Raw genomic sequence first — 26100 nt, forward strand, 5'->3', positions numbered from 1 at the left:
GAATATGCACATATATACCAGTAAAAATGGATAAGCTGCATGTGAGTCCTAGTGAGAAAAGAGTGAGTTGTGATATCTCAACAGAATTCACTCTCGTGCTCATGTTGTTTAAACAGGTATTTGATTGTTTCGCTCATTCCTTCACCAGCTTACTCTTGCTTACCTGTGTTCATCTTCACCTACCACTACACAGCAACGGTGGTGACTTATAGCCACCACCTCCCGGCTCCCAAACCTGACTGAGGCAACTCTTCAGCTGGTAAATAATCAATCAAAAAAACAATTTTGCTAAATATTATTTGCATTTATTATGTCTTAATGAAATAATTATATATCTTCATTTCACTATTTCCACTACAGTACCTGTTCACTATAGTGAAGAAAGGAAAACAAATCTGTTGCATACAACATACAAAATCACTACATACTATTCAGTTCATTAGATGTTAAATAATAAAATAGTATTTTAACTTTCTAAATATAGGTATTTGAGTATTTTGGTCATGTTTGGGGTTTTTGAATGGTCTGAGAAAGCATTATTTTTCCTATTTAAATGGAATAGGATGGATGATGGAATACAGTCTTTACGTGAAAATTTGCTATCCAACATATTTTCAGATACAGGTTACATCTGAGCAACAAGGAGGAATCCTGTATGGGATGGAAAGAAATGGAGAGATGAAGATTTGGTTCTGGATATACCAAGTAATAAAAATTTGCTTTTTTTTTTGAAAAAGTGAAGATGAGCATATTCTCATAAAGTTTAAGAACTGTTTTAATTTCTTTTCTTTTTCTGCCTATTTCCTTTGTCCATTTTTCTAATAGGTTATTGATCTTTTTATTAATTTGAAATTTAGCCTTTGTCTGTGACCAGCGTTCCATTCTTATATAGTTGACCCTTTTTTCCCCTTTTTTTAGTATGTATGTACGTATGTATGTATGTATTTTTGGCTGTGTTGGGTCCTTGTTGCGGTGCACGGGCTTCTCATTGCAGTGACTTCTCTTTGTTGCGGAGCACGGGCTCTAGATGTGTGGGCTTCAGTAGTTGTGACACGCGGGCTCAGTAGTTGTGGCTCACGGGCTCTAGAGCACAGGCTCAGTAGTTGTGGTGCACAGGCTTGGCTGCTCCACAGCATGTGGGATCTTCCCAGACCAGGGATCGATCCCGTGTCCCCTGCATTGGCAGGCGGATTCTCAACCACTGTGCCACCAGGGAAGCCCCTACAGTTGACCCTTAAAACAATGCAGGGGTCAGGGCACCCAAATGCCACAAAGTCAAAATCCTCTTATAAAGTATAGTTGGCCCTGGACTTATTTTTGTTCCACTGATGGAGCTATGAATACCTGCATTTGTCCCATGTTATTATCTGCTGAGGTCAGTCCCGCCTCATAATTCTTCTTTCTCAAAACTTTCCTGGGTATTATTTTTTCTATATGACTTTAGAATCACTTGTAGAGTCCCAACTCCCCTCGTCCCCACAAAAATCTGACTGGCATTTCTTTATTTTATTTTAATTTCATTGGAGTATAGTTGATTTACAATGTTGTGTTAGTTTCATTTCTTATTAGGATCTCATCAAGTTCACAGTTTACCTTAGGGGTAGCTCTAATGTATTTATGATGTTGAATTTTCCTATCTGGTCTTCTTTTTTGTCTCTTAGTAATGTTTACACACACACACACACACACACACACACACACACTTCTATTTTATTCCAAGGTATTTAATATATTTTTCTTACTATTGCAAATGAAGTGTATCTTTTAACTAGCTACAGTTCATATACCTGAAGGTTACTAATTTCTCTTTACTAACATTGTACCCTGGCATCCATACCAAATTCTCTTACTGGTTTGCCATAGCTTTTCAGTTGATTCTTAGGCTTCTATGTATACATTAAATCACTTTTTCTGCAAATAATGAATCTTTCACCAACTCATTTCCTGTCTTTGTATCTCTTTTTTTTCTTGTCAAACTGTTTTGGCCAGTAGCTCCAAATAATGGTAAATAACAATAGGCAGTCTTATTAAAAAAACTTTTTTTTAATTTAAAAAATGTTCCCATTTTTTCCCTGTTAAACATGCTGATGGCATTTAGATTAAGTTAGATGTTAAGAAAATATCTAATTCAAGGTCCGTTTCAACTTTAAGATTTAAAAAAAAATCAAGAATGAATACTGAATTTATCAAATGAATATTAACTGTTATATATAAATTGTTTAAAAGACAATTTTTGGAGTTAATTATGAAAAGAACACTTACACTAGATCATCTTCATTAAAGTCTGGCTGAAGATTCTCCAGAGGAAACAAAGATTTAAAATCAATTCCCATATTGAAAAACACAGCAGCTATATCAGACAATGATGGGATCCAAGGCCAAACTGGTGAATCACTGAAGGTATCTAGTTAACAGAAGAAAATATTTTATCCCAAATCCTGGTTTCACAAACCCATAGTTGCAAGATGACAGTCTGCACATGAAACATGGATTATTACTATGATTTTATAGAAATGGCAGCTGGTAATGATATGTTAACCATATAGTTATTTAGAATGATCATATAGGAATTACAGATTTTCAAATAAATGTGAAGGAAATGACATTTATGAACAAAATATCTGCAAGTGATGGATAAAAGGGTGTAACTCAGGAGGAACATTTTCAAAAGACTGGAAAATAACAACAGTAAAAAACCAACTACTGCTAACACAAAGATTTTACCATGTTCAGTGCCTATATAGTCCCAAGCCTTAAAACAAATGAAAAAGGTAAATCACAATGCTTGTTTCATTACAAGGGATCTCAAAGGTAAGAATGCAAGTGTCATAGTTTTGCAGTGGATACTTTCAATCTTCTCAGAGCATAATCAGTACAATACTGTTGCTCACCAAAAAGCCATCAAAGTTAATTGGCTAAAAAAACTTGCAACTATTTCCACTTATCCAGCACAGTAAGCTATGTCTTGGTAAAAATTAGGTAAGGGATGCCACTTGCAAGATCTTATACCCTTTTTCTCAATGCAGCTAGAAAAATGCACTCATTTTTTATTGGAGTTTCATTTCATTATTAAAGACTTTATATTACAAAAATAATTTTTTATTCTATATATCAAAATATCCTAATTGTTTAGTAATATGAAAGAGATCATGTACAAAGCAACCAATAATTCACACTGTTAATCACAATAAATTTATCTACTCACCATTTCTTATTGTTATTTCCATTAATGTACTTAAAATCTGCACAGACACAATACAGTCTGTATGAACTGACATCATCTGCCAAAGTAGATAAATGATAGAGTATTAAGAGAGAAGAAAGAGCAAAGAAGCTCAGAGAGATGAACATACTCCACCCAACATAATACATAAGCTGGAATTTAAATCCAGGTCTGATTTGTAAGTCAGAGCCCTTTCCATTCTAACATGCTGCTTGTTTTTTTTTGTTGTTTTTTTTTTTTATAACTTTCATCTATAATTAGATAAATATAACTTTAAAAATGATCAAAAATACCTTTCTAGTTCATATTATGCCATGAAACCCAAAGACCATAAAGGAGAAGGCTACTAAATTGATCACATCACAGGCAAAAATCAAACCACAAACTAGTAAAAAATATTTGAAAAGATACAAATTAATAGACCAATGTATATTTTTAAGTGCTATTCAGTATCACTAGTAATCAAAGAAATGCAAAGAAAAATGACATGATATCATCAGCTGACTTCAAGACTGGTAAAGATTAAGAGTTTTCATAATACCCAGTGTTCACAAGAGTACTAGGAAAGAGGGAGTATGTCCAGTATGAGTGTAATTTGGTAAAAATTGTAAAGTCATTTGGTAATATTTATGCAAAGTCACTGTCGTTACACTTTGATCTACTCAGCCTTTTTAATGTACAGGAATTTATATACAGAAGCATATAATTAATGTAATTTTACAAGACAACTTTTTGGGAACAAAATCTCAAGTTTAAAAGATGTTAAAAAATCATAACATATTGAAAGTTATTTTAAAGTGGTTTTGTAGAGAAAAACATGTTGTATTTCTATTTCTCTTTTGTTTTGAAACCATGGATTATGATTAAAATAAATTTAAATCTAAAATATAAGGGTGAATAGTCCAAACTCTGGTTTCAATCAGGCATATAACTTGTGTCATTTCGAAGTCAACCTACGTGAAAAAATGTCTTTGCTATGATGTTTGAGTCATTACACTCTGCCACTAGGGGCAGCACCATTCAAAGGCATGTGGGACACAGGACAAGTTCTGCGTAAGAATCTTTTTGTGGGGGGTGATGAATTTTAAGGTGGGCAATACAGTACATGAAGATAAATATGTAAAGAGATACATACATATATATAAAACAATCTAATGTCTGTCAATTGAGATTGGGTTAAATAAATAAATAAATCATAGCACAGCACTACAAAGGAATACTATTACTATTACAATATAGTATACAATATAAAGCCATTAAAAAGAATGATAACATGTCTATACAGAGATGAAAATACTCAATAATTTATTGTTACCTGAAAAAAAAAAGTTATAAAACAGCACATATTCTGTTCACATTGTCTTTCTGGTCAACTATGTTTAGATACATGATAAAATCATGAAGATGCAAATATTTCAATTACATTTTAACAATTAAATTTCAAACTATCAGGACTATAGCATTAAAATGAATTCTGACATACTTTATAAAAAAAAAAACTTATAAGTTGGTAAGTCTCTCCATCATGAAAAATGGACTTGGAATTGAAAAGGAGAAATGAGACAAAGTGTCTTACACAGAAAAAGCACTTAACAAATGATTATTAGTTTGCTTTTCAAAGAATAAATATAAAGAGTATAAAAAGCTGCTTACATGAAGATATGTTTGTATGTCATCATTAGGGTTTTAAAGGCTATAATGATGGGCCCACATCAACAAGATGAAAACACAGATAAATGCAAAGTCCTACTTGTAAGTTTAAGAAAAGATATATTACATAATTAGAGAATAATGAAGTCCTGGTGTGACAACAAATGAAGTTTTGAATCGCAATAAACAAATATGTGGGGGCGGGGGTAGATGCGTAAGAGCCTTGCTGGAAACTGCTAGTAGCAAAGACCTTATCTGGAGCATATATTCATTTACTGGGGGGAAGAAGGAACACTTTAGGAGGGAAACTGACAAGCTAAAGGTCATTCAGAAAGGTGATCGGTAAAGGGACTGGATATTTAGTGACTCGAGAAAGTTTAGTGTGGGGAGTAATGAGGGTCATGATAGTTGTTTAACTGAAGGACTGTTAGACAGCTGAGGCATACTGTGGGAAGCTATAGAAAAGATAATTAGTACTACTACTTAAAAAACCATTTGGAGGCAAATTTTGATTTAATTAGGACTGTTTAAAAAAAAAAAAAAAAAATCACTGGGATCCAAGTAGTGAGCTCCTAACCACTGGAAGCAAATGCTCCTGCCCCACAGTCTGTCCCACCTGTTATTCTCTCTGCCTAGAATGCCTTTCTCCCATTTACCATCTGACATATCTATAAACGTACACACACCTGTTTATTGTCTATCTCCTCTATACTAGAATGTGGGTTTCATGAAATCAGAAACACTGATTTTTTAAATAGCTGTTCTCTCCAGCACCTGGCACAGCTGGCACTCAAACATGGCAGCTATATGAAAAATGAATGAAAAACTATATTGGAATATCTAGCTCTTGAAAATATGAGATTCTTTGAAATGTAACCTTAAAGCCCAGAATAGAAACTGCATATATTTTTCCCACTTCTCACTTCACATATATAGTAGTTACAGTTCTCTGATACCACTGATATTTATAAAGTTACCATGTAGATAATACAAAATTAATTATTTAAGTGGATTTAAAAGTTAAATATGAATGGGGAAAAGAAATATTCAGTTGGATTTGCACTCCCCGCACCCAGTTATGAATGGGGAAATATCAGTATACAAGTCAAATCCTAAAAATGTATGTAGGCACCTCCACAAAAATAGGGGGGAAAAGGTAGAAAAAAATCCTCCCAGGTACGCAAGCATTAGAAGACTTCTTCTAAAGCAAACTACAATAGTGATTTACCAGTGTGATGAAAAGTCTTAGGCACAACTAGCATTATTGCCTATCCTGCACACTGTCTGCATTAGCATTTCTTTTATAATCTCTTTATACTGACTCTTTTTGCTTCATTCTAGCCCACTAAAATCATGGGTTTGATATGCTAGATTTTTTCTCTAGTAATGTGCAAATAAGATTACATTTAAAAAGTTTATTTTTGACTGGGAAATATAGAAAGAGGCAACTATACCCCCCCCAAATATTGCTCTTACCCGAAACAGCCACTTTAACACAGGTACAGGACACTGGACATAGTGATAAGCAGAGGTAAGGAAGCCTTGTGTTGTCAAAAAAATCTGATCTGTTTTTCCTGATCTGAAAATACAGTGAAATCAATATGACTGTTATCTTCATGGCAAGAAACCTCTACCACCACCACATCTGACATAATCAGGGAAATGAGCAAGCAAACCATCGCAGTCTGTGGAGGGGGACTCTACCCCAATGTGGATGGGTTACTCATTAGAAATTCAATCAGTGGCCTAAAGCTGAACCAATCTGTTGGCTTGGCTCCAGATTTATCTGGTGGACACATCTACAGTAGCTGGAAGTGCTGAAGAGCCTATCAAGTCTCAAAGCATCGTCTGCTTTTGCCAGCTTGGGTTTGTACTTCCTTAAAACTCAGCACCACAATTAATGTGATCTCTCTGGATCTGAGCTATCATGTACTGAGAGAAATTAGACCAGTTGGGTATTGTGGTAGAGACTGTTAATCCCAACATCTATTCTTGTCTTTCCTCTTGGTAACTGAACCCTGGGGTTTTTAGCTGGACACACTGGCTGCCTGAAATAAAAATCACTTCTCAGCCTTCCTTGTAGCTAGGTGTGGCCATGTTGACTAAGTTCTATCCAACTAACCATAAGTAGAAATGTTGTGTGGGGTTTCTGGGAATTTAAAGGCTGGAGCTCCAGTAGCACCTGAAGCAACCAGGTGCTAAGGATGGTGGGGAAGAAAGATTATATGGAGAAACACCAGCACTGGACTTCCTACCTCTGAACTTCTTCCACATCAGAAAGAAATATACTTCTTGTTTAAGCCTTGTTATTTTATTTATTTATTTATTTTTAACATCTTTATTGGAGTATGATTACTTTACAATGTTGTGTTAGTTTCTGCTGTATAACAAAGTGAATCAGCTATATGTATACATATATCCTGGTATCCCCTCCCTCTTGCGCCTCCCTAAGCCTTGTTATTTTGACAGTCCCTGTTATTAGATACTGATCTTAACCCTAACTAATGAAGGCATGTAATATGCCAAGCGTCTATCTTACACTGCTTCCTATAATTAAATAATAAAACACAAAGAGCAACAGTAATAAGTAAGAGGATGAGGAAACTGGATAGGTCAGAATAGAAATTAACCTTTCAGAAGATTACATCAGTCAGAAATCTTTCAATTTTTACACAAGAAAAAGTAAAATGTCTACTTTCCTACTTACTTAAGAATAAGCTTTTCTACAGCACTTTGTCCGATAAAACCAGAGTCTCTTAAATCCAAGGTATACTGATTGAAAATTTTTCCAGAATTAAGGAAATTAAATATTTCTTCGCCTGGATGATGATCAGGAATAGCATCAGTTGTAACTGAAAATTTCTTTAGAAATTCTCTGAAAAAAAGAAGTTATTGAATACTGAACAGTTATACTGCATATAATTTTATATTTAAAGATTGGGTGCAAAAAACCCTTTTCTTAGGACCACTATTAATCCCACATTAGAAGATGAACATGAGAACACATGTTTTGCTCTCCCACTTTTTGCTAGTATTGAATAGTTATAGTCCAAAGATACTAAATGTGTCTGTGTGAAAAGAATAGGAGAAAAGACAAAAAATGTAACTTGGCCTTAAAATCTGCCTTTCAAATCCACCCCAGATGGATTAAAAACCCATCACAGATTATTCAGAGTAAATAACCATCAATGGCCCATTTATTTTACGAAAACAAAATTTTAAAATGTATTTTTAATACAGCATACATCATGAAAAATGCTGTACCTGTGCTCTTTTTTCCTGATTTTATTTATTTACTTATCCAGTTTTATTGAGGTATAACTGACATACAGAACCATTTAAGTTTAATATATACAGCATAAGGATTTGACTTACATACATCATGAAATGATTATTGCAAGTTTAGTGAACATCCATATTGATACAACATTAAAGAAATAGGAAAAAAAATCTTTTTCTTGTGGGGAGAACTCTTAGGATTTACTCTCAACAACTTTCATACACAACAGAAAGCAGTGTTAATTATATTTCTCATGTTGTACATGACATCCCTAGTACTTATTTATCTTATAACTGGAAGTCTGTAAATTTTAACCACCTTCATTCAATCCCTCCCTCCCCCCAAACCTTCTGCCTCTGGTAACCACAAATCTGATCTTTTTCTTTGAGTTTGTTTTTGAAGTATAACTGACCTACAACACTGTTAGTTCCTATTACACAACATCATATTGATTTTGTACTTCTATACACTGCAAAATGATCATCATGATAAGTCTAGTTATGATACACCACCGTTTACAAAGATATTATATAGTTATTTACTATATTCCCCACATACCTGTGCTCTTCTAAGAGGCCATCTTCATCATCTGTACTGTCTTGATCACCAATTCTGATTGGGGATTTAATGCCTCGGCCCTGCCTTATGTCTTCCTGTAGTTGCTTCTGCAGTTCATCTAGCCTGAGAATCGAAAGAATGTTATAATAAATGGCTTAAACTAAAGATTTTTTTATTTTTAGGGAATGTCTAAAAGCAGCACCAAAGAAAACTCTTATTAAAAGATTTGAATACTTCTTTACAGCTAGGACTTCAAGAATGATATCCAAATCATTTAGAGATTGAGGGGAGGAAAAATCACAAAGAATAAACACCACTGATTTGATTATCCCTCTAATCTTTAATGCTCATTGGACTTCCAGTAGACCAACAACCTGATAACGTTAACTAGGCTTTCTAGAATACTTTCTAGAATAAACACCACTGATTTGATTATCCCTCTAATCTTTAATGCTCATTGGACTTCCAGTAGACCAACAACCTGATAACGTTAACTAGGCTTTCTAGAAGCAGTAGTCATCACCACTGTCGCTGTGATTATCACAACACCCAACACTTACTAAGCAGTTACTATGACACTGTACCAAGGACTTCATGTATTAACTCTTTTAACCCTCACAACAATTCCATGAGGTAGATTATTACCCATTTCATACACGAGGAAACAGGCATTAGAAAAGCTAACTTGCTCAAGCTCACAATGTAAGGAGCTGGGATTCAAAGCCAGAGAGTTTAGCTCTGGAGTCCTTGCTTATATTGCTTGCCAAGATTAAGTTACTTTAACCAAGGTCCTTATTCCCAGCTCCAGCCCCACAGTAGATGAGTGTAATACAACAGTAAATGACCAGTAAAGGCACTGCTCTATCACTACAGGAAAGAGTTAGTCATCAGATCAAACTAGAACCTCTGCCTTTGGTCTGTGCAATGTTCAATTTTAAATAAGCAACTTCAGATCTGACATCACAAATCACATGAATTCATGAAACTTTTAAAGAATTTTACAGTTGACGGGAATTCCCTGGCAGTCCAGTGGTTAGGAATCCATGCTTCCCTTGCAGGGGGCACGGGTTCCATCCCTGGTTGGGGAACTAAGATCCCACATGCCGCACAGTGTGGCTTAAAAAAAAAAAAAAGAATTTTATAGTAGAGACAAATTTCTCTAGTTAAATTCAGAAAGGGGAATACTCCTCACTTACTGTCTACAATTCCTATGCTTAGCTACTTAAAGACACATATATACCAACTTCAAGCCAACTGAGGTTTCGGTGAATTTCTCTGCAGTAGTTTCAAGGATAGTCTTTGAACTAATAAGGAATATTATTTTTCCCCTTTCATAAGCAAAAGCAGTTTGCAACTAGTTACATAAATTTCATTGGGGTTATTATAATTCCCAAACTTTTTGATTTCTGTATGTGTGTGGGTGTGGGGGGGTATCAGTAATCATTCTAAACTTCTTCCTCAAAAGAGTAATTTGATGTAGAAATACCATTTCTTGTTATACTCGTTTCAAAACCTGGACTAGGACGGCATACAAATGTTTAACAAGTATGAAGATGCCACTTCATACCTGTTAGGATGGCTATCATTAAAAAACCAAGTGCTGGTGAGGAGGTAGAGAAACTGGACCCGTGTGCACTACTCGTAGGAATATATAATGGTACAGCCACTATGGAAAACAGTACAGCAATTCCTCAAAAAATTATGTATAGAATTACCATATGATCCAGCAATTCCACTTCTGGGTATATACCCAAAAGAACTTAAAGTGGGTACTTGAAGAGATAATTTGTTCACCCATGTTCATGGCAGAAAAATTTACAGTAGTCAAAAAACAGAAGCAACCCAAATGCATCCATCAATAGATAAATGGATAAATAAAATGAGGTATATACATATAGTGGAATATTATTCAGCCTTAAAAAGGAACGAAATTGGGTCATTTGTAGAGACGTGGATGGATCTAGAGACTGTCATACAGAGTGAAGTCAGAAAAACAAATATTGTATATTAACGCATATATGTGGAACCTAGAAAAATGGTACAGATGAACCGTTTGCAGAGCAGAAATAGAGACACAGATGTAGAGAACAAACATATGGACACCAAGGGGGGAAAATGGCAGGGGGAGTGGCGGTGGTGGGATGAACTGGGAGATTGGGATTGACATATATACACTAATATGTATAAAATAGATAACTCATAAGAACCTGCTGTATCAAAAAATAAATAAAATTCAAAAAAAAAAAAAAAAAAGGAAATTCTGACACATGCTACAACATGGATTAACCTTGAAGACATTATGCTAAGTGAAATAAGCCAGTCATAAAAGGACAAATAATGTATGATCCCATTTATATGAGGTACCTAGAATAGTCAATTTCATAGTAACAGAAAGAGTGGTAGTTGCCAGGGGCTAGAGGGAAGGGGAGAATAGGGAGTTATTGATTAATGGGTATAAAATTTGAGTTAGGGAAGATGGAAAATAAAAGTTCTGGAGATGGATGGTGATGATGGTTGCACAACAATGCAAATGTATGGTAATGCCAGTGCCATACATTTAAAAATGACTGAAATGGTAAATTTTATGTTATATATTTTTGTCACAATAAAAAAAATACAAAAAAAAATTTCTACCCATGCTTTTGATCAAGAACTTCAGCTACCAGATACCAGCTGTGGTAAGTAGAAAGGAATTCATACTATTAATTAATACAGTATGTCATAAAAACCAGGATCTTCTGATTCAGCCTGTAAATAAGAACACCTTATTTCTAACATAGTTGACAGCAAAACTGTTATAATAGCACTAGCACAAAATACATACTAATTTCTCATGTTTTTTTAAGGTAAATTGAAAGCCAGCCATACAAACAAACAGTATGTTAAATTTAGCAAGATAGTCACGATCCTAACCTACCTTTGTGTGTCTTCCATCTCCTTCACTAGACGCTCTAAAGTATTTGTATAAGTTCCACTATGAACATGTTCCTAAAACAAGAAGAAAATTTGGGAATACTTTACAACACATCTTAGTAGAAGAATTGGGATGTTTTAAATTATTCAGAACACTAAAAAATATTTTCTATTTCAATAACCTGGGCCAGGAGGATATCTTTCTTAAAAAGGTAATTTTCACCATCATGCTTTAAATCTAGAATTTTGTACTGCAGGCAATTTGATTTTACCATCTATTAGGAAAGGCACTACTTATAAAAACCCTGCTAGCCTTAGGAACTGACTGTCAACACCCAAGGGCTCCACAGCTACCCTGTCTTTATTTTCAAATTCTATTTTAGTGGAATTAAACTACTAATTTTTAGGTGTTACCATGAAACATTAACACCTTCCCCACCAAAGTTTACACACATGAGAATTTAATTCAGCTTATTCCCAAGATAGAATGAAGCACTTTATAAATAAAATTGCACACCACAATTAACAACATTTCTACACTCTACCTTCATTTACAGCAGTGGTCTCCAAAGCAGGGGGTGTGCAAGGTGATCCATTGGGGTGCAGGAAGAAAATAATAGAACTTCTATTTATATGGAACTTCTATAGAAACTCCAGTAGAACTTACTCTATTGTAACTTCTATATAACTTATATAGGAAAATACTTTTTTCTTCTTCCTTTCAAATTCTGTTTTCTTCAAATGCTTTAGAAAGTACATAGTAGTATAGTAGTACATGTATATAATCTATAGGTATACATATATATTGGGGTACATGCTCAAAATTTTTTTTACTAATAAGAGTGTGTGTGATCAAAAAAAGTTTGGAGACCACTGATTTACAGTTATAAAGCTGAAGATATGGGAAATCCATTAACCAAAAAAGAACTATACCACTTTCAGTCTAATTATAAGTTGTAACAAACAGTGAATTTTAAAGTAAGTTCTAACAATCTATCCCTCTTTCACTAGTCAATCCATCTTTCTCTCTTCAAGTAAAGATAAATGTCATAAAACTACTTACTGTATAGTCTGATGACTGAGATCTAAGCCCCTTAGAAAGAGCAGGAGGCTTTCCTGTAGTTGCAGGAGTCTGATTGAAGTTCAAAGCCATTATTTCTTCCAGTGATTTTAATGTTTCCTCTTCCTCATCACTGTCTAGGTTATAACCTAAACTTTCTTCATCACTATCAAAATCACCCCTTAGTTTTCTTTTCAGTGCATTGCTACCTGCATTGGAATTTCCTGAACTCTCTTTATCTGAAGGGGCTTTATCTGAAGGTGCTGTTGGGCTCGGAATACATGGCACAACTTCCAAAGCAGCCGGGGGAGACTTTGTAGGAGTGCCATATTCTGAACGCAAAGATCCCCCACAAATTTTCCCTGTAGATACGTTAGAATCAGCCTTATTAGTCTTTGCTTTGTGTTCCTTGTGTTTGGAGGACTCTGTAGAATGCCCAGAACATTCTTTAGATGAGGAACGCTCTTTATCTTTTTTAGGAACTGGAAGAGTGCAATTTTTAGCATCTAATGGAACCCGAGAGGAACCAGCACTTGGAACATGGGAAAGTAAAGGTAGAAGTTTTGTCTCCTGTGATGCCACAGAGCTAGCAGTTTTATTTTTCTGAAGGTTGCTAGCTTTTTTAACTGCAGACTTTTCCTGAGGTAAAGGTAAGTGGGGTTTCTGTATCTTAGTCTCTTTGGTACTTGCCACACGAATTTGGTCACTATTCCTGGAAGAATGGTGCCCAGAATTTGAAGGTGCCAAGCCTGCAGAGGAGCAATCAGCTTCTTCATTTGGTTCCTTGGATATATCTTCCAAGCGCAATACACCACCAGGTGTCTTCAGTGCAATATGTTTTATAAATTTTTCTCTCTGATGTGGTCCATCAGGACGCTTCTCAAGGAAGGACTCTTTTGCTTTAGGCATTATAGATTCTCTTGTGCTTTTCAGATCTGAGTCCACAGAGTTCCTTTTTCTTTTGTCAGGGAATTTATTCTGCTTAGAGCCTGCTAAAATTTAATTTTTGCCAGATTAGTGAAAAGTATACTTTGCTATCTTATTAAAGTTTATTCAGTAAGTGTCTAGACTACCCTGACAAAATGTTTAAATTCTAAAAGTTTAGGCTGAGATTATTAACCACATATGGAATGAGGAAACAACAGAGTTAATATTTTATTTATTAACTGATAAATACTAGTGTCCACGAAATTTAGTCCAAAGCTAATGACAAATGCTCATTTTCATTCAAAAGCTATTAAAAGTTTACCACCTAAATAAAATTAAAACACTAAAAAACTGCATATCTGTATCAAGGAAAGGATCCTAAAGGCACTTTTCCTCAAAGTGCAAATACCCTTTCTTAGACTAAAGCCTACCTGGTTCTAGAAAGGTAACTTTTACATCTAAATTTATAGTACCTTAAAACACATATACAATAACTAGGTGAAGGCAGAAAAATTTTAATTTCTCAATTAAAAAAAATTCCCCTAAGTCTTTTTCCCTACTATTAAATTGTTTATTCTTTCCCATGTATCCCTCTAGTCTTCAACTGTGTTATGGGTTGAACTGTAGCTCCCAAAATGATATGTTGAAGTGTTAACTCTCAGAACCTCAGAATGTGACCTGAATTAGAAATAGGGTCTTTATAGGGGCAATCAAATTAAAATGAGGTCATTAGGGTGGGTCCTAATCCAATACAACTGGGGTCCTTATAAAAAGAGGAAATTTGGACATGGAGAAAGACATGCACAAGGAAGATAATATGAAGACACATAGGAAGAAGATGCCACGTGACTGGAGTGATGCACCTACAAGTCAAGGAATGCTAAGGACTGTAGACAAACACCGGAAGCTGGAAGGGCAAGTAAAAGGAGTCTCCCCTATACTTTTTAAGAGAGAGTCCTGCTGATAACCTTAGTTTGGGAATGCTAGCTTCCAGAATTATGAGACAATAAATTTCTGTTGTTTTAAGCCACCCAGGTTTAGGTACTTTGTTATGGCAGCCCTAGGAAACTAATATAACCTGTCTCTGTGTTCGGAGCTCCATCCAGAAGCACGTATACCATCCAGAAGCACATATATTTAAGTTAACCAGTTTTTTAAAATTTCTGTGTTTAAAAATGTGATGTTTCCTGAATTCACTCTTAAAATTTATTATTCATTAAAAATTCACTATTTATATAACCAGTATTCTCAAAATCAAATTTCCCTAAATCAAGTTCTTTCTCCACATGGACAGATGTCCCCAAATTCTTAACAGCTTGATTTAAAAGACAAAAACCAAAAAAACTCAAGAGTTAAGCAATTATTTGCATAACCTGATCAATACATACTCTGGAAAACACAATTTATAACGCAAAATCAATTAATAAACAAATGCTCCTGTCTACATTCTTCTACAGATACTTTTATTACCTGAGAAATCATTCCATGCCCATTAAGTTTTCTGGGGTTAAATGTCTTATAAAAAAGGACAGAGGTCCCTTATAGGGCAGGATGAGAAATCAGATAACTAAGAAAAAGAGAAGACTTACACTGATTATCTGAAGTTTGGGGGTTACAAAAAAGCTACAGAGCTGCTAATTTGAGTTTTGCTCCATTTCCTTAGAGAAGTCAGACAATTTATACACAGCTAGTAATGAGGGGAAATCCCTGCTTTGTTTAAGAAGTAAAGACTTACCTAGGAGGAAAGAAAAACTGTGGGCAAAGTTAGGAAAAATCAGCTTATTATTATTTTTTTAAAGTGGACGGTGGTTGTTTTTTTTTTAAATTTATTTATTTTATTTTTGGCTGCATGGGGTCTTTGTTGCTGCATGCGGGCTTTTCTCTAGCTGCAGTGAGCAGGGGCTAGGCTTCACTGCCATGCACGGGCTTCTCTTGTTGCAGAGCACAGCCTCTAGGCGCACGGGCTCAGTAGTTGTGGCTCGCGGGCTCTAGAGCGCAGTCTCAGTAGTTGTGGTGCACGGGCTTAGCTGCTCTGCAGCATGTGGGGTCTTCCCAGACCAGGGCTCGAACCCGTGTCCCCTGCATTGGCAGGCGGATTCTTAACCACTGCGCCACCAGGGAAGCCCGAAAAATCAGCTTATTAAGAGTTTTTAACATCTAGTGTTAAGAGGAGGGTGAATTTGTACTACAGCTCTCCTTTTGCAAACTCTCTAGGGCAGTAATGTAACTAAACATTTCATGATTCTTTTCATACTTCTTGTATAACCTGTAGGCTGAATGTTTGTTTTACAACACTTCAAATATCTGTTAATATATAAAATACTCAGATAAGATAGGGACTGAATTTGTAAAAAGAAAAAAAGGAAAACTCCAAATGCTCAATAGGGGATTGGTTATTAATAAATTATGGAATAAACTAGGGAGGGATTAAGTTGGTCCTCAGAATTCAGCCAAAGGACAGAGCTCTGGAAGACCAAAGAGATAAATGCCTACCCTACCAACATTTTTGAAATCCCTGAACTTGTGTGTGATTAATGAATGTGTGATTATGTATATCACCACAACTGTTAAGTGTAATTAGCAGTAATATAAATATAACATAATATTTGGATTATTAATATCTATTCATTATTTATCTATCAGATAAAGGTAAACATTCTTCATGTTATCTAGAGTGAAAAATCCCCTTATACCCTTTATATTCTGTTGATATTCAACTGAAGTATAAATGCATGTTTATTAAGATTACAACACCATAATTATTAATGAGGATTATGAAAACATGCAAACATATTAGAAATAAAAATACAAGTGAAGGCAATTATCTTAAACCTGCCTCTGAAAATATGTAGAAAGCATCCTTTTCAAGCAGTGTTCAAGAATGTGGGAAACAGTATATGGGAAACTACTTTAGTCACCACTGATGAAATCTGCAAACCCATGAACTGAAGAGAATTTTTATCTTAGTCATTATCAGAGAAAAAAATGCTGAACAGCTTGGTGGCAACACCACCACCAGTGGTCCCTTATACTAGCAGAGCTAGCCTAAAGATATTTTGTTTTCCATTCACCTCAGTGCAAAGTGGTCATTTATTTAGTGTTACAAATATGTAACACAGTACAGGAGCAAACTCATAGCTCATGGCTGAGAAATTATTGTTCTTGTACTATAATGTCAAAATCCACTAAAATTTGATCACTAAAACCAACAATACTGTAAAATTTTTAAAACCAACAATACTGTAAAATTTTTAAAAATTAAAAAAACACATAAAACCTCAAATTTATTCTTTTATCCTAGAAGGTCCTTCTACAATAGTAAAATATGATTTCAGCCTTGGCTGCAGATGGATTTTAAGACTCAAGATCACTTGGTCAAAATGCAGTACGCCTCTAGAATGTATAAAAAACAGTTTTACATGAAACCTGAAGAAGAATGAGTCAGAACTGTCTCTCTGTACCTGTTTTTTCATCTCTAAAAGTAACCACCTTATAAGGATGTGAATCAAATGATTAAAAGCATGGCGCGAGCTTCCCTGGTGGCGCAGTGGTTGAGAGTCTGCCTGCCAATGCAGGGGACAAGGGTTCGTGCCCCGGTCCGGGAAGATCCCACATGCCGCGGGGAGGCTGGGCCCGTGAGCCATGGCTGCTGAGTCTGCGTGTCCGGGGCCTGTGCTCCGCAACGGGAGAGACCACAATAGCGGGAGTCCCGCATACCGCCAAAAAAAAAAAAAAAAAAAAAAAAAAAAAGCATGGCGCACAGTAAGTGCTCAATAAATGTTGGCTATTATCATTATGTCCAATGTATCTTACTGATTGTGGAAATTTGTAAAGTCCATTTTTCAAAGTCTGCAGTTATAGCAGAAAAAGAAATTTGATACACCAGACTATTCTGAACCATTGGCATTTCTGGGGGCCTTTCATTTTCTATGTTATACATTTCTGCGGTGTTTGAATTTTACACTGTTCTATCTTCTAGTTAAAAAGAATACTTTAAGAATTACTGAATTAACAGTAGCTGTTCGTTACTATGTATTTTCTCAATCAACAGTTACTGAAAGTACAAATTAATATCATGTAGGTGTCCTTGAATTTGATATTAAAAAGGGACCTTTGTATTTGAAATATTAAGAAACAGTTTTGGACCTTGATAACAGTTTCAAACTTAAACAAAGCATCTGTAATATCAAGACCTCAGTCCATAATTCCAAGAATTTAAGATTATGCTTCTTAATGTAGCCAAGGATTCAGAAGTAGAACACTGAGTACCAATATGAGAAGCACATTGTTAGGAACTCTTGAAGAAGGCAGAGAAGAGTCAAGACAAACCACTGTTTACACATACTGAATTCAAGCACTATTCCTTCTGAATAATAACATTACCAAACTTTTAACTAATCTGAGACATCCAATTTACCTCTAGGAAGGACTGCATATTTAAACAAATTTAAATAAAAAACAGTGCCATTAAGATGCAAATTTATTTAAAATTCTGAAATTTAATTTTGATTCTACCTGAGGCAGGTTCCCATGAATCAGAAGAGGATCTTTTTCTTGAGAGAGGTCCATTTTCCTATTAGCAAAATGAGAAAAAATTAATTAGGAGTTGGGAGCAGTCAAGAATGTGAACTATTCTTCATAATATTTAAACACAGATTTCTAGACTGAATAAAGCAAGCACCAACTTTAGAGGTAAACCCAAACGTCTATAAAAAAATATTTTAAATTCTTAAGTCTTTTCATAAAAATGAAGTACATTTGTATCATATGTAAAAATGTCAGTTTTCATAATGTAAATTTAGAAATTTTTATTAATAGCTCAAGATTAATATTAGAGCACTGTACTGTACTATTATTTTAATAAAGAAATAGCCTAATATTTGCCTATCAAATGGCTACAACTCACTCTTCAACACTTCTGTTTAGGTACTGATACACCACCAAACACTAAAATGTTATGAAAATGGACCAAATGTTACTAACTTCTACTGATCATTAGCAAATCTCACTGGTAAAGGCACCAAATTCCTTGCAAACAAACCCATGAGTTTACAAATATAATTTTCCAGCAGTATAAAATACAACTCCATTTACTCTTAGAATGTCATAGTTTGGTTTATTTTTGGTCCATCTGGTTTTTTAAAATCTCATAGTATCTTATCAACATAGCACTTTCTTGATATCTCATCTTCCTTTAGTTGCTCTATATGTAGAGAAGCTTTCTGAAACAGATGTACTTAACAACTTGACTTTACAGGGGACAGGAACAGCTTTTATGCTAATTCTCAAAACAGAAGTTTGATGAGCTTAAGATGTATCTGGATAGTTTTCATCATATTCTAAGTTTTCTAAGATCCATACTCAACTACTTAAGACATATAACCTAAACCAGTGATTTTCAAACTTTAAAGTGCAGCAGAATAATCTGGAAGGCTTGTTAATTGCAGATTGCTGGACTCTACTTCACAGTTTCTGGTTCATTGGGTTTAGAGTGGGGCCTGAGAATCTGCATTTCTAACAAGTTCCTAGGTGATGCTGATGTTGCTAGTCCAGGTACATTTTGAGACCCTCTGTTCTAAACCATTTCCTGTTGTTTTAGATTTTCCATTCCCTCAAGAATCTTCCTTCAGTGCAGCCTAACTTAAAAATGACTGTACTTGTCTAAAAAAAAATGCTTACTTTCCTGATTAAGAAAGATCTTTGTTCCTGGTCTGAAAAAATTATGGGCAAAAAACAAGACTTTACTAAGTTTGACAGACAGTAGGAGGAAATTTAATGAAATTAGCTTCTATACAAACTGTGTATCAGTATTTCCCTAACAAAAGGTACCAAATTGTTTAACAATTATCAAACATTTTTAGATTTAGTTATTCTAAATATGATAAAATAGTAGCCAAGCTAATTCAGCATTTATTGCACATACCAGGTTTGAAAGATTACTATTTCCGGCTGTGACATCATTCTGTTTATTCTGTTCCTGCCTTGGTTTGCATCTTCTTCCTATACTAGAGGATTTTAAGGAAAGAGTGCTTGCTGCTGAGAAAGAATTTTCTGAGTTGATTCTCTGCTCCATTTGCTCCCTTCTCAACCTCTTTAGTTCTCTTTCTCTGCAGTAAGAAGCTAGAGACAATTGGAACTTAGCTCCCAGTGGGCTTTCTCCTGGGTGGTGCCTGGATAGGCTGCTCCTGCTGCTAAGACTTCTGGAGCTGTTCTTGAAGATGTCAGCTTCTGTCACCGCGGCCTGCTTTTTAGAATCTGCACTGATTTTGCCTCGATCTCCATCATTCTTCTCCCTGCTATTTTCATGAATGAAATGTGACTTCCTTCCCTCTGGAGACTGATGTTTTTTCTTCGTCTCTTTTGACAAGAGATATGAAGGAGGAACGTATTTTGTAACTGCCTTTGGACATTTGGTGGCCAGTGACACACAAGGCTGACGTGACTCATGTACACCATGATCTCTATGGTGCTCTTTAACACCTTTCATGAATGCCTCTAAGACGGGGCTCTTTTCTGATGGCACCCTTTTGGGTTTAGATCTTTTTGGTGAGGATAGTTTCCTTTCAAACTGCTCTGTCCCACTGATGGACAATCCACTTTCTCCATATCTGATGTTCGATTTTTGTGGAGAATCCAACATATGTCTATCTAAATAGCCAATTAAAACACATACACATTGTATGTTATTAAAAACAGCACAAACTATTACATTTGTATATTTATTATAAATTATTATACTTAAAATATTAAGCTATCACAAAAGTTTTCAAATTGATAATTAAATGATCCACATATTATTGGGGGGGAAATTAAGACATGATTTAATAGCCTTACTTTCACAAAGCTCCCTTTTGTTACATCATGTAAGCTCCCTATAGCTCCAGTTATGAAATAAGTTACTTTAATACAGAATCGAAATAGTATACATTATGAACACTATTGACTGGAATATTTTCAATTAAGAAAGCGTAACAGCAAAAAGTTTCTTCATGATGTTTAGAATTTGTTTATCTTTGTAAACAACACTGCATCTTCTTTATATTTTCTATTTTGAATACCATGTTTAATCAAATTAATAAGAGTTTAGAGTAGATTTAAAAATTGACTCCATCTTCCTCCCCAAAAGATCCCACAAAAAATGCATTAACAGTATACATACCTTGTTTTGAAGCTGGTTTGAAGAAATCTATAATTGACTGCTTCCTGAAAATAAAAGCATAACTAATATGGGATCACATTAGCAAATATTAAAACTTCAATAATTCAGATTAAGTGGAGAATATTAGTAGATTTATAGAGTATAGGCTGAATTTCACTATCTGGTTTAATCAAGTTCTGACAATGACAATAATGCTTTGCTAAGCTGATTATAAAAAATTTTAAAAATTAAATTCAGCACTTCCTGTAGGAGTAAATTTATAAAAGCAGTATTGAGGTTTATATACTCTATAGTACTAAAATGATAAAACTGCAGTGTGGATCTAAGGAATTGGTAGAGTATGTCCTAGGACTGAAAAGCTTGTTGCTATGTGGGAGAAGAAAAGAACTTGAGGGGATCTGATCCTATTCCTTGATATCTCCAGTGCCAGGTACAAAATAATGCTCAATAGATGTTTGCTGAACGAATAATGGAGATTATAAAAACTAATTAAACCTGAAGAGACTCATAATAAGAGTAGATGGTAGAATGGCAAATATGGGTGATTTTGCTGGTCTGGAGAGGCAGATGAAGAGTGTTCTGGGCAAAAGGAAGAAAGGATCAAGTTCTAACCTTATACTATACTCTTTATACACTACAGTTAGATGTTAATCTAAGTAACAGCAAAAACTGGAATGAACAGTGTTTCAAAATCTTAATTTTTTACTAAGAATTCTTAAGATATCTACGAAAATAATGCGTTGCCTGGGAATAACACAAAACAGAGAAAAAGGAGAAAGTTAACAATAACAAAAACCAAACTGTTTTAATTTTTAAGGGTTTCTGCATCCTACAATGAACACAAAGTGAAGTAGGACCATATTACCATAATTTGTATTCTGATTTGTTCATGTGCTTAGAGTTGTCAACTGCATAGAGGGATGTTATTATATGTTGAGCAACAAATCACCTTTCTGGCAAATTTTGCTAAAATGTATTCATTTTAGCTGAAAGAAAATAAGCAGTAGATGAGTTTCCCTAAATATTTATCCACTATGAGCTTGGAATGCTCAGAGGAAACTTGAACAATCCAAGTCCTTTGAAGGTTATGTTTATTCTACATCTTGTACTCTTTACTTGCCACATTAGAATAGCAATGCCCATTCTTAATGGTTTACTGAGAGTCCACAATGTTTGTTTGAGATGCTGGTAGAAAAGCTAAGCAGTTATGAAATGAATGAGTGGGAATCTATGCATTTTTTTCATAAAATAAATTATATCAGAGGGTAAAAGAAGAAATACTAGAGGTCTGCAAAGGGGAGAAGGATGATGCCTTCAGTTACTGGTTGAATAAAGAGAGATGAGAAAGGACTAAAAAGCACCTAATTAACTCAAAACAATACTGGATTTTTTAAGTTAATTACTAAAAGTAACACTGTATCTCCTCCGTAAAGTATTACATCTTTTTGGTTAATACACCTGAGAGAAAAATGGCTTTGGGTAAAACATACAAGAAACCTGTAAAATAACCATGAATGTGACTTTCAAGAAAGAACAGTCCCCTAAGTTCATATGCACAGAAAGGTCCATTACTTATTTATAACTAATTAAACTAATTAAAAAATTATTTGTAACAGCACACAAACCCTTATCTGAAACTTTTGGGGCCAAATGTGTTTTAGAATTCTAAATTATTTTTTTGGATGCATTATGTAAAGCCCCCAGTGGGGTCTGAGACTGCACCCTGTAAGCAAACACATTAATATTTCTCCAGCAAAACTTACGAACACTCACACCTAATGAGGTAAAGACCATCTATACCCTTCCATTAGTTCCGGTCAGGTTTGGCTGCCAAGTTAGATGTGGTGCCAAACTTACTGAAAACTTTCGATTTTCATAGCTTTCTGAATTAAGATAAGGGGTTGTGGACCTGTACCACAATATCTGAAGATAAATTTACTGTTAAACTTATGTTACAAGCTTTTAAACTTAAAATAAAAAAGACAGTACCAAGTGCGTAGAGAATTTAAACATGTTTTATTGTCAGAGGATGTCATTTGATTAAACTCCCCATCTCATTACATAGCTCCCACAAAATCTTTACAAAAAAACCTGGCCTCTTGGAGAGGCGTAAAGTTACTGAAGGAGAAAACATATCACATTCCAAATCTGCATGTTTTTTAAATTAAGACTTATCGTGCGTAGTGGACTTTAAAGCAATTCGTGGAAGGGTTTCCCTCATCACATCTTACATAATTTCACCCACAATACAGAAAAGGCTTATACTATTCAACCACTAGGATCAGTAAAACTGACAGCGTACAGAAAACCACTTAAATATGCATTTAGCAGTCAGGGCCCCGGGTCCAGCTAAAGTAAAGGACAAAAATCACGTTCTACCTAAGGCGGGTGGTCCGCAGCCATCCAGGCTGTGGTCACTAGACCAAGAACAGCGTCCCAACTACAGAAAAGGAGACTCCAGCTCCCAGCAGCCCCCGCGCGGAGGCGGGGCGGTGGTTTACCAGGCCCCGGACGCAGAGGCCTGAGCTCGCGGAGGATGGCGGGAACTGGAAGAGCGGCCGTCCGCAGTCCTCCCTCATACCCTTGCCCCCGCGACCCGGCCCCTTCTCAAGCCCTCTGCACGGTACCTGTCCCCAGGACTCTCTGTTCTCTTTCCCGCTGCAGCAGGGGCGGTACTACCGGGTCTCAGATGGCAGCGCGGGGGCGACGACCCCGGGGCTGGGGATGAGGGGAAACCTGGCCTAGCGGGCATGCAGCGCCTTGTCATGTCGGCGCCGCTGGCGACGGCGGCATGTGCTGTGGCTGGAGAAATTGGGTGCGTGGTTGCCGTCTTGCTGCTGGGACTCGGGGAGGCTGTCGGAGCAGAGGTGGGCGGCACCCCCTTCTCTCTTCATGGCGGTTCTCTCTCTTCGGAAGTGACTCCGGTGTGAGCGGGAAGGAACCTGAGGTCCAACAGGGGGCGGGTCTTACTTGAAGCGTCGCGTTCTGATTGGCTGGCACGGCGGTCATTCCTGTCGTGGCGCAATAGAAAGCCGCAGCCTCTCAGGAGAAGGCGGGGTTTCGGTGAGGGGGAGGAGAGAAGGAAAATTGCCCCCCGTCACGTGCACAGGGACGGGGGAGCGGGAGGGTAGGGTGGGGTGGGGGCGCCGCGGCCTCTGGGCCGCGTCGGCTTCGACGGGCGCGTGGGGGCGGGCGGGCGCGGGAAGGCGCGGGCAGCAGAGTGCGCTGCGGCAGCTGGCGATACCCATCTTGAAGAGGGCGAGGGGCGAGGCAAACCCCGAGCTCGGTAGCTGACTTCAATGAAGATGGCCAACAGTTGGGCTTCCAGTGTCACACAGTTGTGTCTCAGAAATCCCCAGCTGTTCATTACATCGTCTCTTTAACATCTTAGGCCAAAGTTCCCTGATGCTGTCACCATTTCCTCGGTAGTCTGCACAACCCAATCTGAAGACTTGTTCATTCTGTGAGGGTTCTTGCTAAGTGCTGGGGGTGGCTCCTTTTTCTTTCTTTTAAAGAAGAAAAAAAACCTCATTGAAATAAAGACTGTTTTTATTCCACAAACGCATTTTGTTTCTCAGTTGATGAAATGAGTTATCCATAGAACCTATGCAGCCAGATTCCTGAGAGATTTCTGAAAGGAACATAGGCTCAGCTTTCAATTACCCATGTTAAGTGTGGAGAGCATAGGTTAGTGAAAACTGCCAGCAGCCTCCAATCCTCCTTTGCAAAGGGCTTGTGCTTTGGAGGCTGTTAGCGTTTTCCCTACAAACTGAGAGGCTGGTCAGAGTATCTCTGAGCTTGTTTCCACATCTATAAAATGGGCATTCTACTTTTCTGGGCAATTGTAAACCATAAAAATGGTAAGCAATGGAAAGTGCACAGCTCAGAGTCTCTCATGTAATAAGTACTGGGCAAATTAGTGTTCCCTTCCCTTGTTTTTTAGACAGACTCTTAACACTTTAACTTACTACAAAATCTTCCAGAGACAGGTCAGATAGTATAATAACTATTAACCAAAATATCAGTCTCAAGGTTGTTCAAGCCTTAACTGTCAGGCCTGTTCAATCAGTTGGATGGAACAAAATCTTAAATGACACAGAATTTAGACGGGTCTTTAAAGTTTATTGTACTCAGATTTAACTGCTTTGCTAGCTAAGCATGCCTGACTGGCCTCAAGTTCACCTCCTTCCCTTCCCTGTTAGCCTCCAGGAGGAAGAATTAATGAGGAACAAAGTGGCTAACAGGGTGGCAAAATGGAGGATAGAAGGTAAACTGTACAGATCTCTCATTCATCCCCAAAGTATATATCCATAGGTATATACTAGGTAGCAGGGATGCAAGAAAGGGAATACTGAAATAAGAGGCATTTTTCTGCTCCTAATACTTGAGAAGTTACTGTACCTAGCATTGTTTCTTAGATAAAAAAAAGAATATAATAAATGCTCAAAATGTGTTGAATGAATAGTGACTTATATGTTTGTTTATTAAGGGCTTTTCACACATATTATTTCCAATCTTGTCTTATTGTGTTCTGTTGGATGTTACTACACTAGCAAGCTCCTGTTTCTATAACAGCACATCTACAAAACATTTAATCTGACTCATTTCATTGCATGCTTGGATCATAAAAAAGAGTAATGCATAAAAACACATTCTGCATAATCAATTAGTTGCTTTTCTTGGATTATAGTATTTGAATCATCCAGCTTCCAAGGTGTAGCTTTAAAGTCTATACTCATGCTACCAAACAATAGTTTTCGGATTTTCTTAATCTGAGCAACAGATTATGGAGTTAAGTGAGGCAAGAAATCCCTAGATCAATAAATGAAGATGGAGTCATAATGAAAACACAATTTAAAAAATCTCTTCTTAACAGTGAAGTAGTTATCCAAATCCTCAATAAGCATCAAGGCTCTTCTTTGTTAAAACTGTGTTTGAGAATGATACAGATTTGGGTTGCAGGGTGAAATATGCTCAACATACCAACCGGAACTGCTGGGAGCCTCTAAGGCTCTTCTCGCCCCGCCACCTTCCCCCCCCAAAATAGTGCTGGTCAGTCTATTATGTGTTTATATCCCTTCTCTCACTTTGAATTTGTGTGTGTGTGTGTGTGTGTGTGTGTTTGTGTATGTGTATACACACACATACATACACTGTGTGCACACACATGGTTAATGTAAGGGATTTTTACACATTGTAGTGGGCTGGAAATAGATGGCCTGGAAGCTGTATACTAGGTGAAAGATGTTAAAGAGCCAGGTATTTGCACGTGAGGAGACCAGGGGAGAGAAAAACTGGGGTGGGGCTGGGGGAAGAAGCTGATGAATAAA

The 26100-nt window shown here is 36.4% G+C and overlaps 1 protein-coding gene across 3 annotated transcripts in view; it reads right to left on the minus strand.

The window, feature by feature from the left end:
* SLF2 (SMC5-SMC6 complex localization factor 2) overlaps positions 1-24215 on the minus strand; it is a 37003-nt gene extending 12788 nt beyond the window's left edge. Inside the window, exons 1-11 of one of the 3 annotated variants that reach the window (XM_028481615.2) lie at positions 23398-24215; positions 20771-20814; positions 19535-20259; positions 18127-18184; positions 12688-13673; positions 11629-11699; positions 8712-8834; positions 7581-7748; positions 6350-6452; positions 3206-3281; positions 2263-2404 (exon numbers count right to left, since the gene is read on the minus strand). In XM_028481615.2, the coding sequence (XP_028337416.1) occupies positions 2263-2404; positions 3206-3281; positions 6350-6452; positions 7581-7748; positions 8712-8834; positions 11629-11699; positions 12688-13673; positions 18127-18184; positions 19535-20259; positions 20771-20814; positions 23398-23537 (2636 nt within the window). In that variant the 5' untranslated portion in view covers positions 23538-24215. Of the gene's footprint in view, positions 1-2262; positions 2405-3205; positions 3282-6349; positions 6453-7580; positions 7749-8711; positions 8835-11628; positions 11700-12687; positions 13677-18126; positions 18185-19534; positions 20260-20770; positions 20815-23397 lie in introns of all 3 variants that reach the window. The other 2 variants (XM_028481614.2, XM_028481616.2) reach the window with 2 other exon arrangements.
* Between the last annotated feature and the right edge of the window lie 1885 nt (positions 24216-26100).

The sequence above is a fragment of the Physeter macrocephalus genome, chromosome 20 (genome assembly GCF_002837175.3).
Source record: "Physeter macrocephalus isolate SW-GA chromosome 20, ASM283717v5, whole genome shotgun sequence".
Classification (NCBI taxonomy): domain Eukaryota; kingdom Metazoa; phylum Chordata; class Mammalia; order Artiodactyla; family Physeteridae; genus Physeter; species Physeter macrocephalus.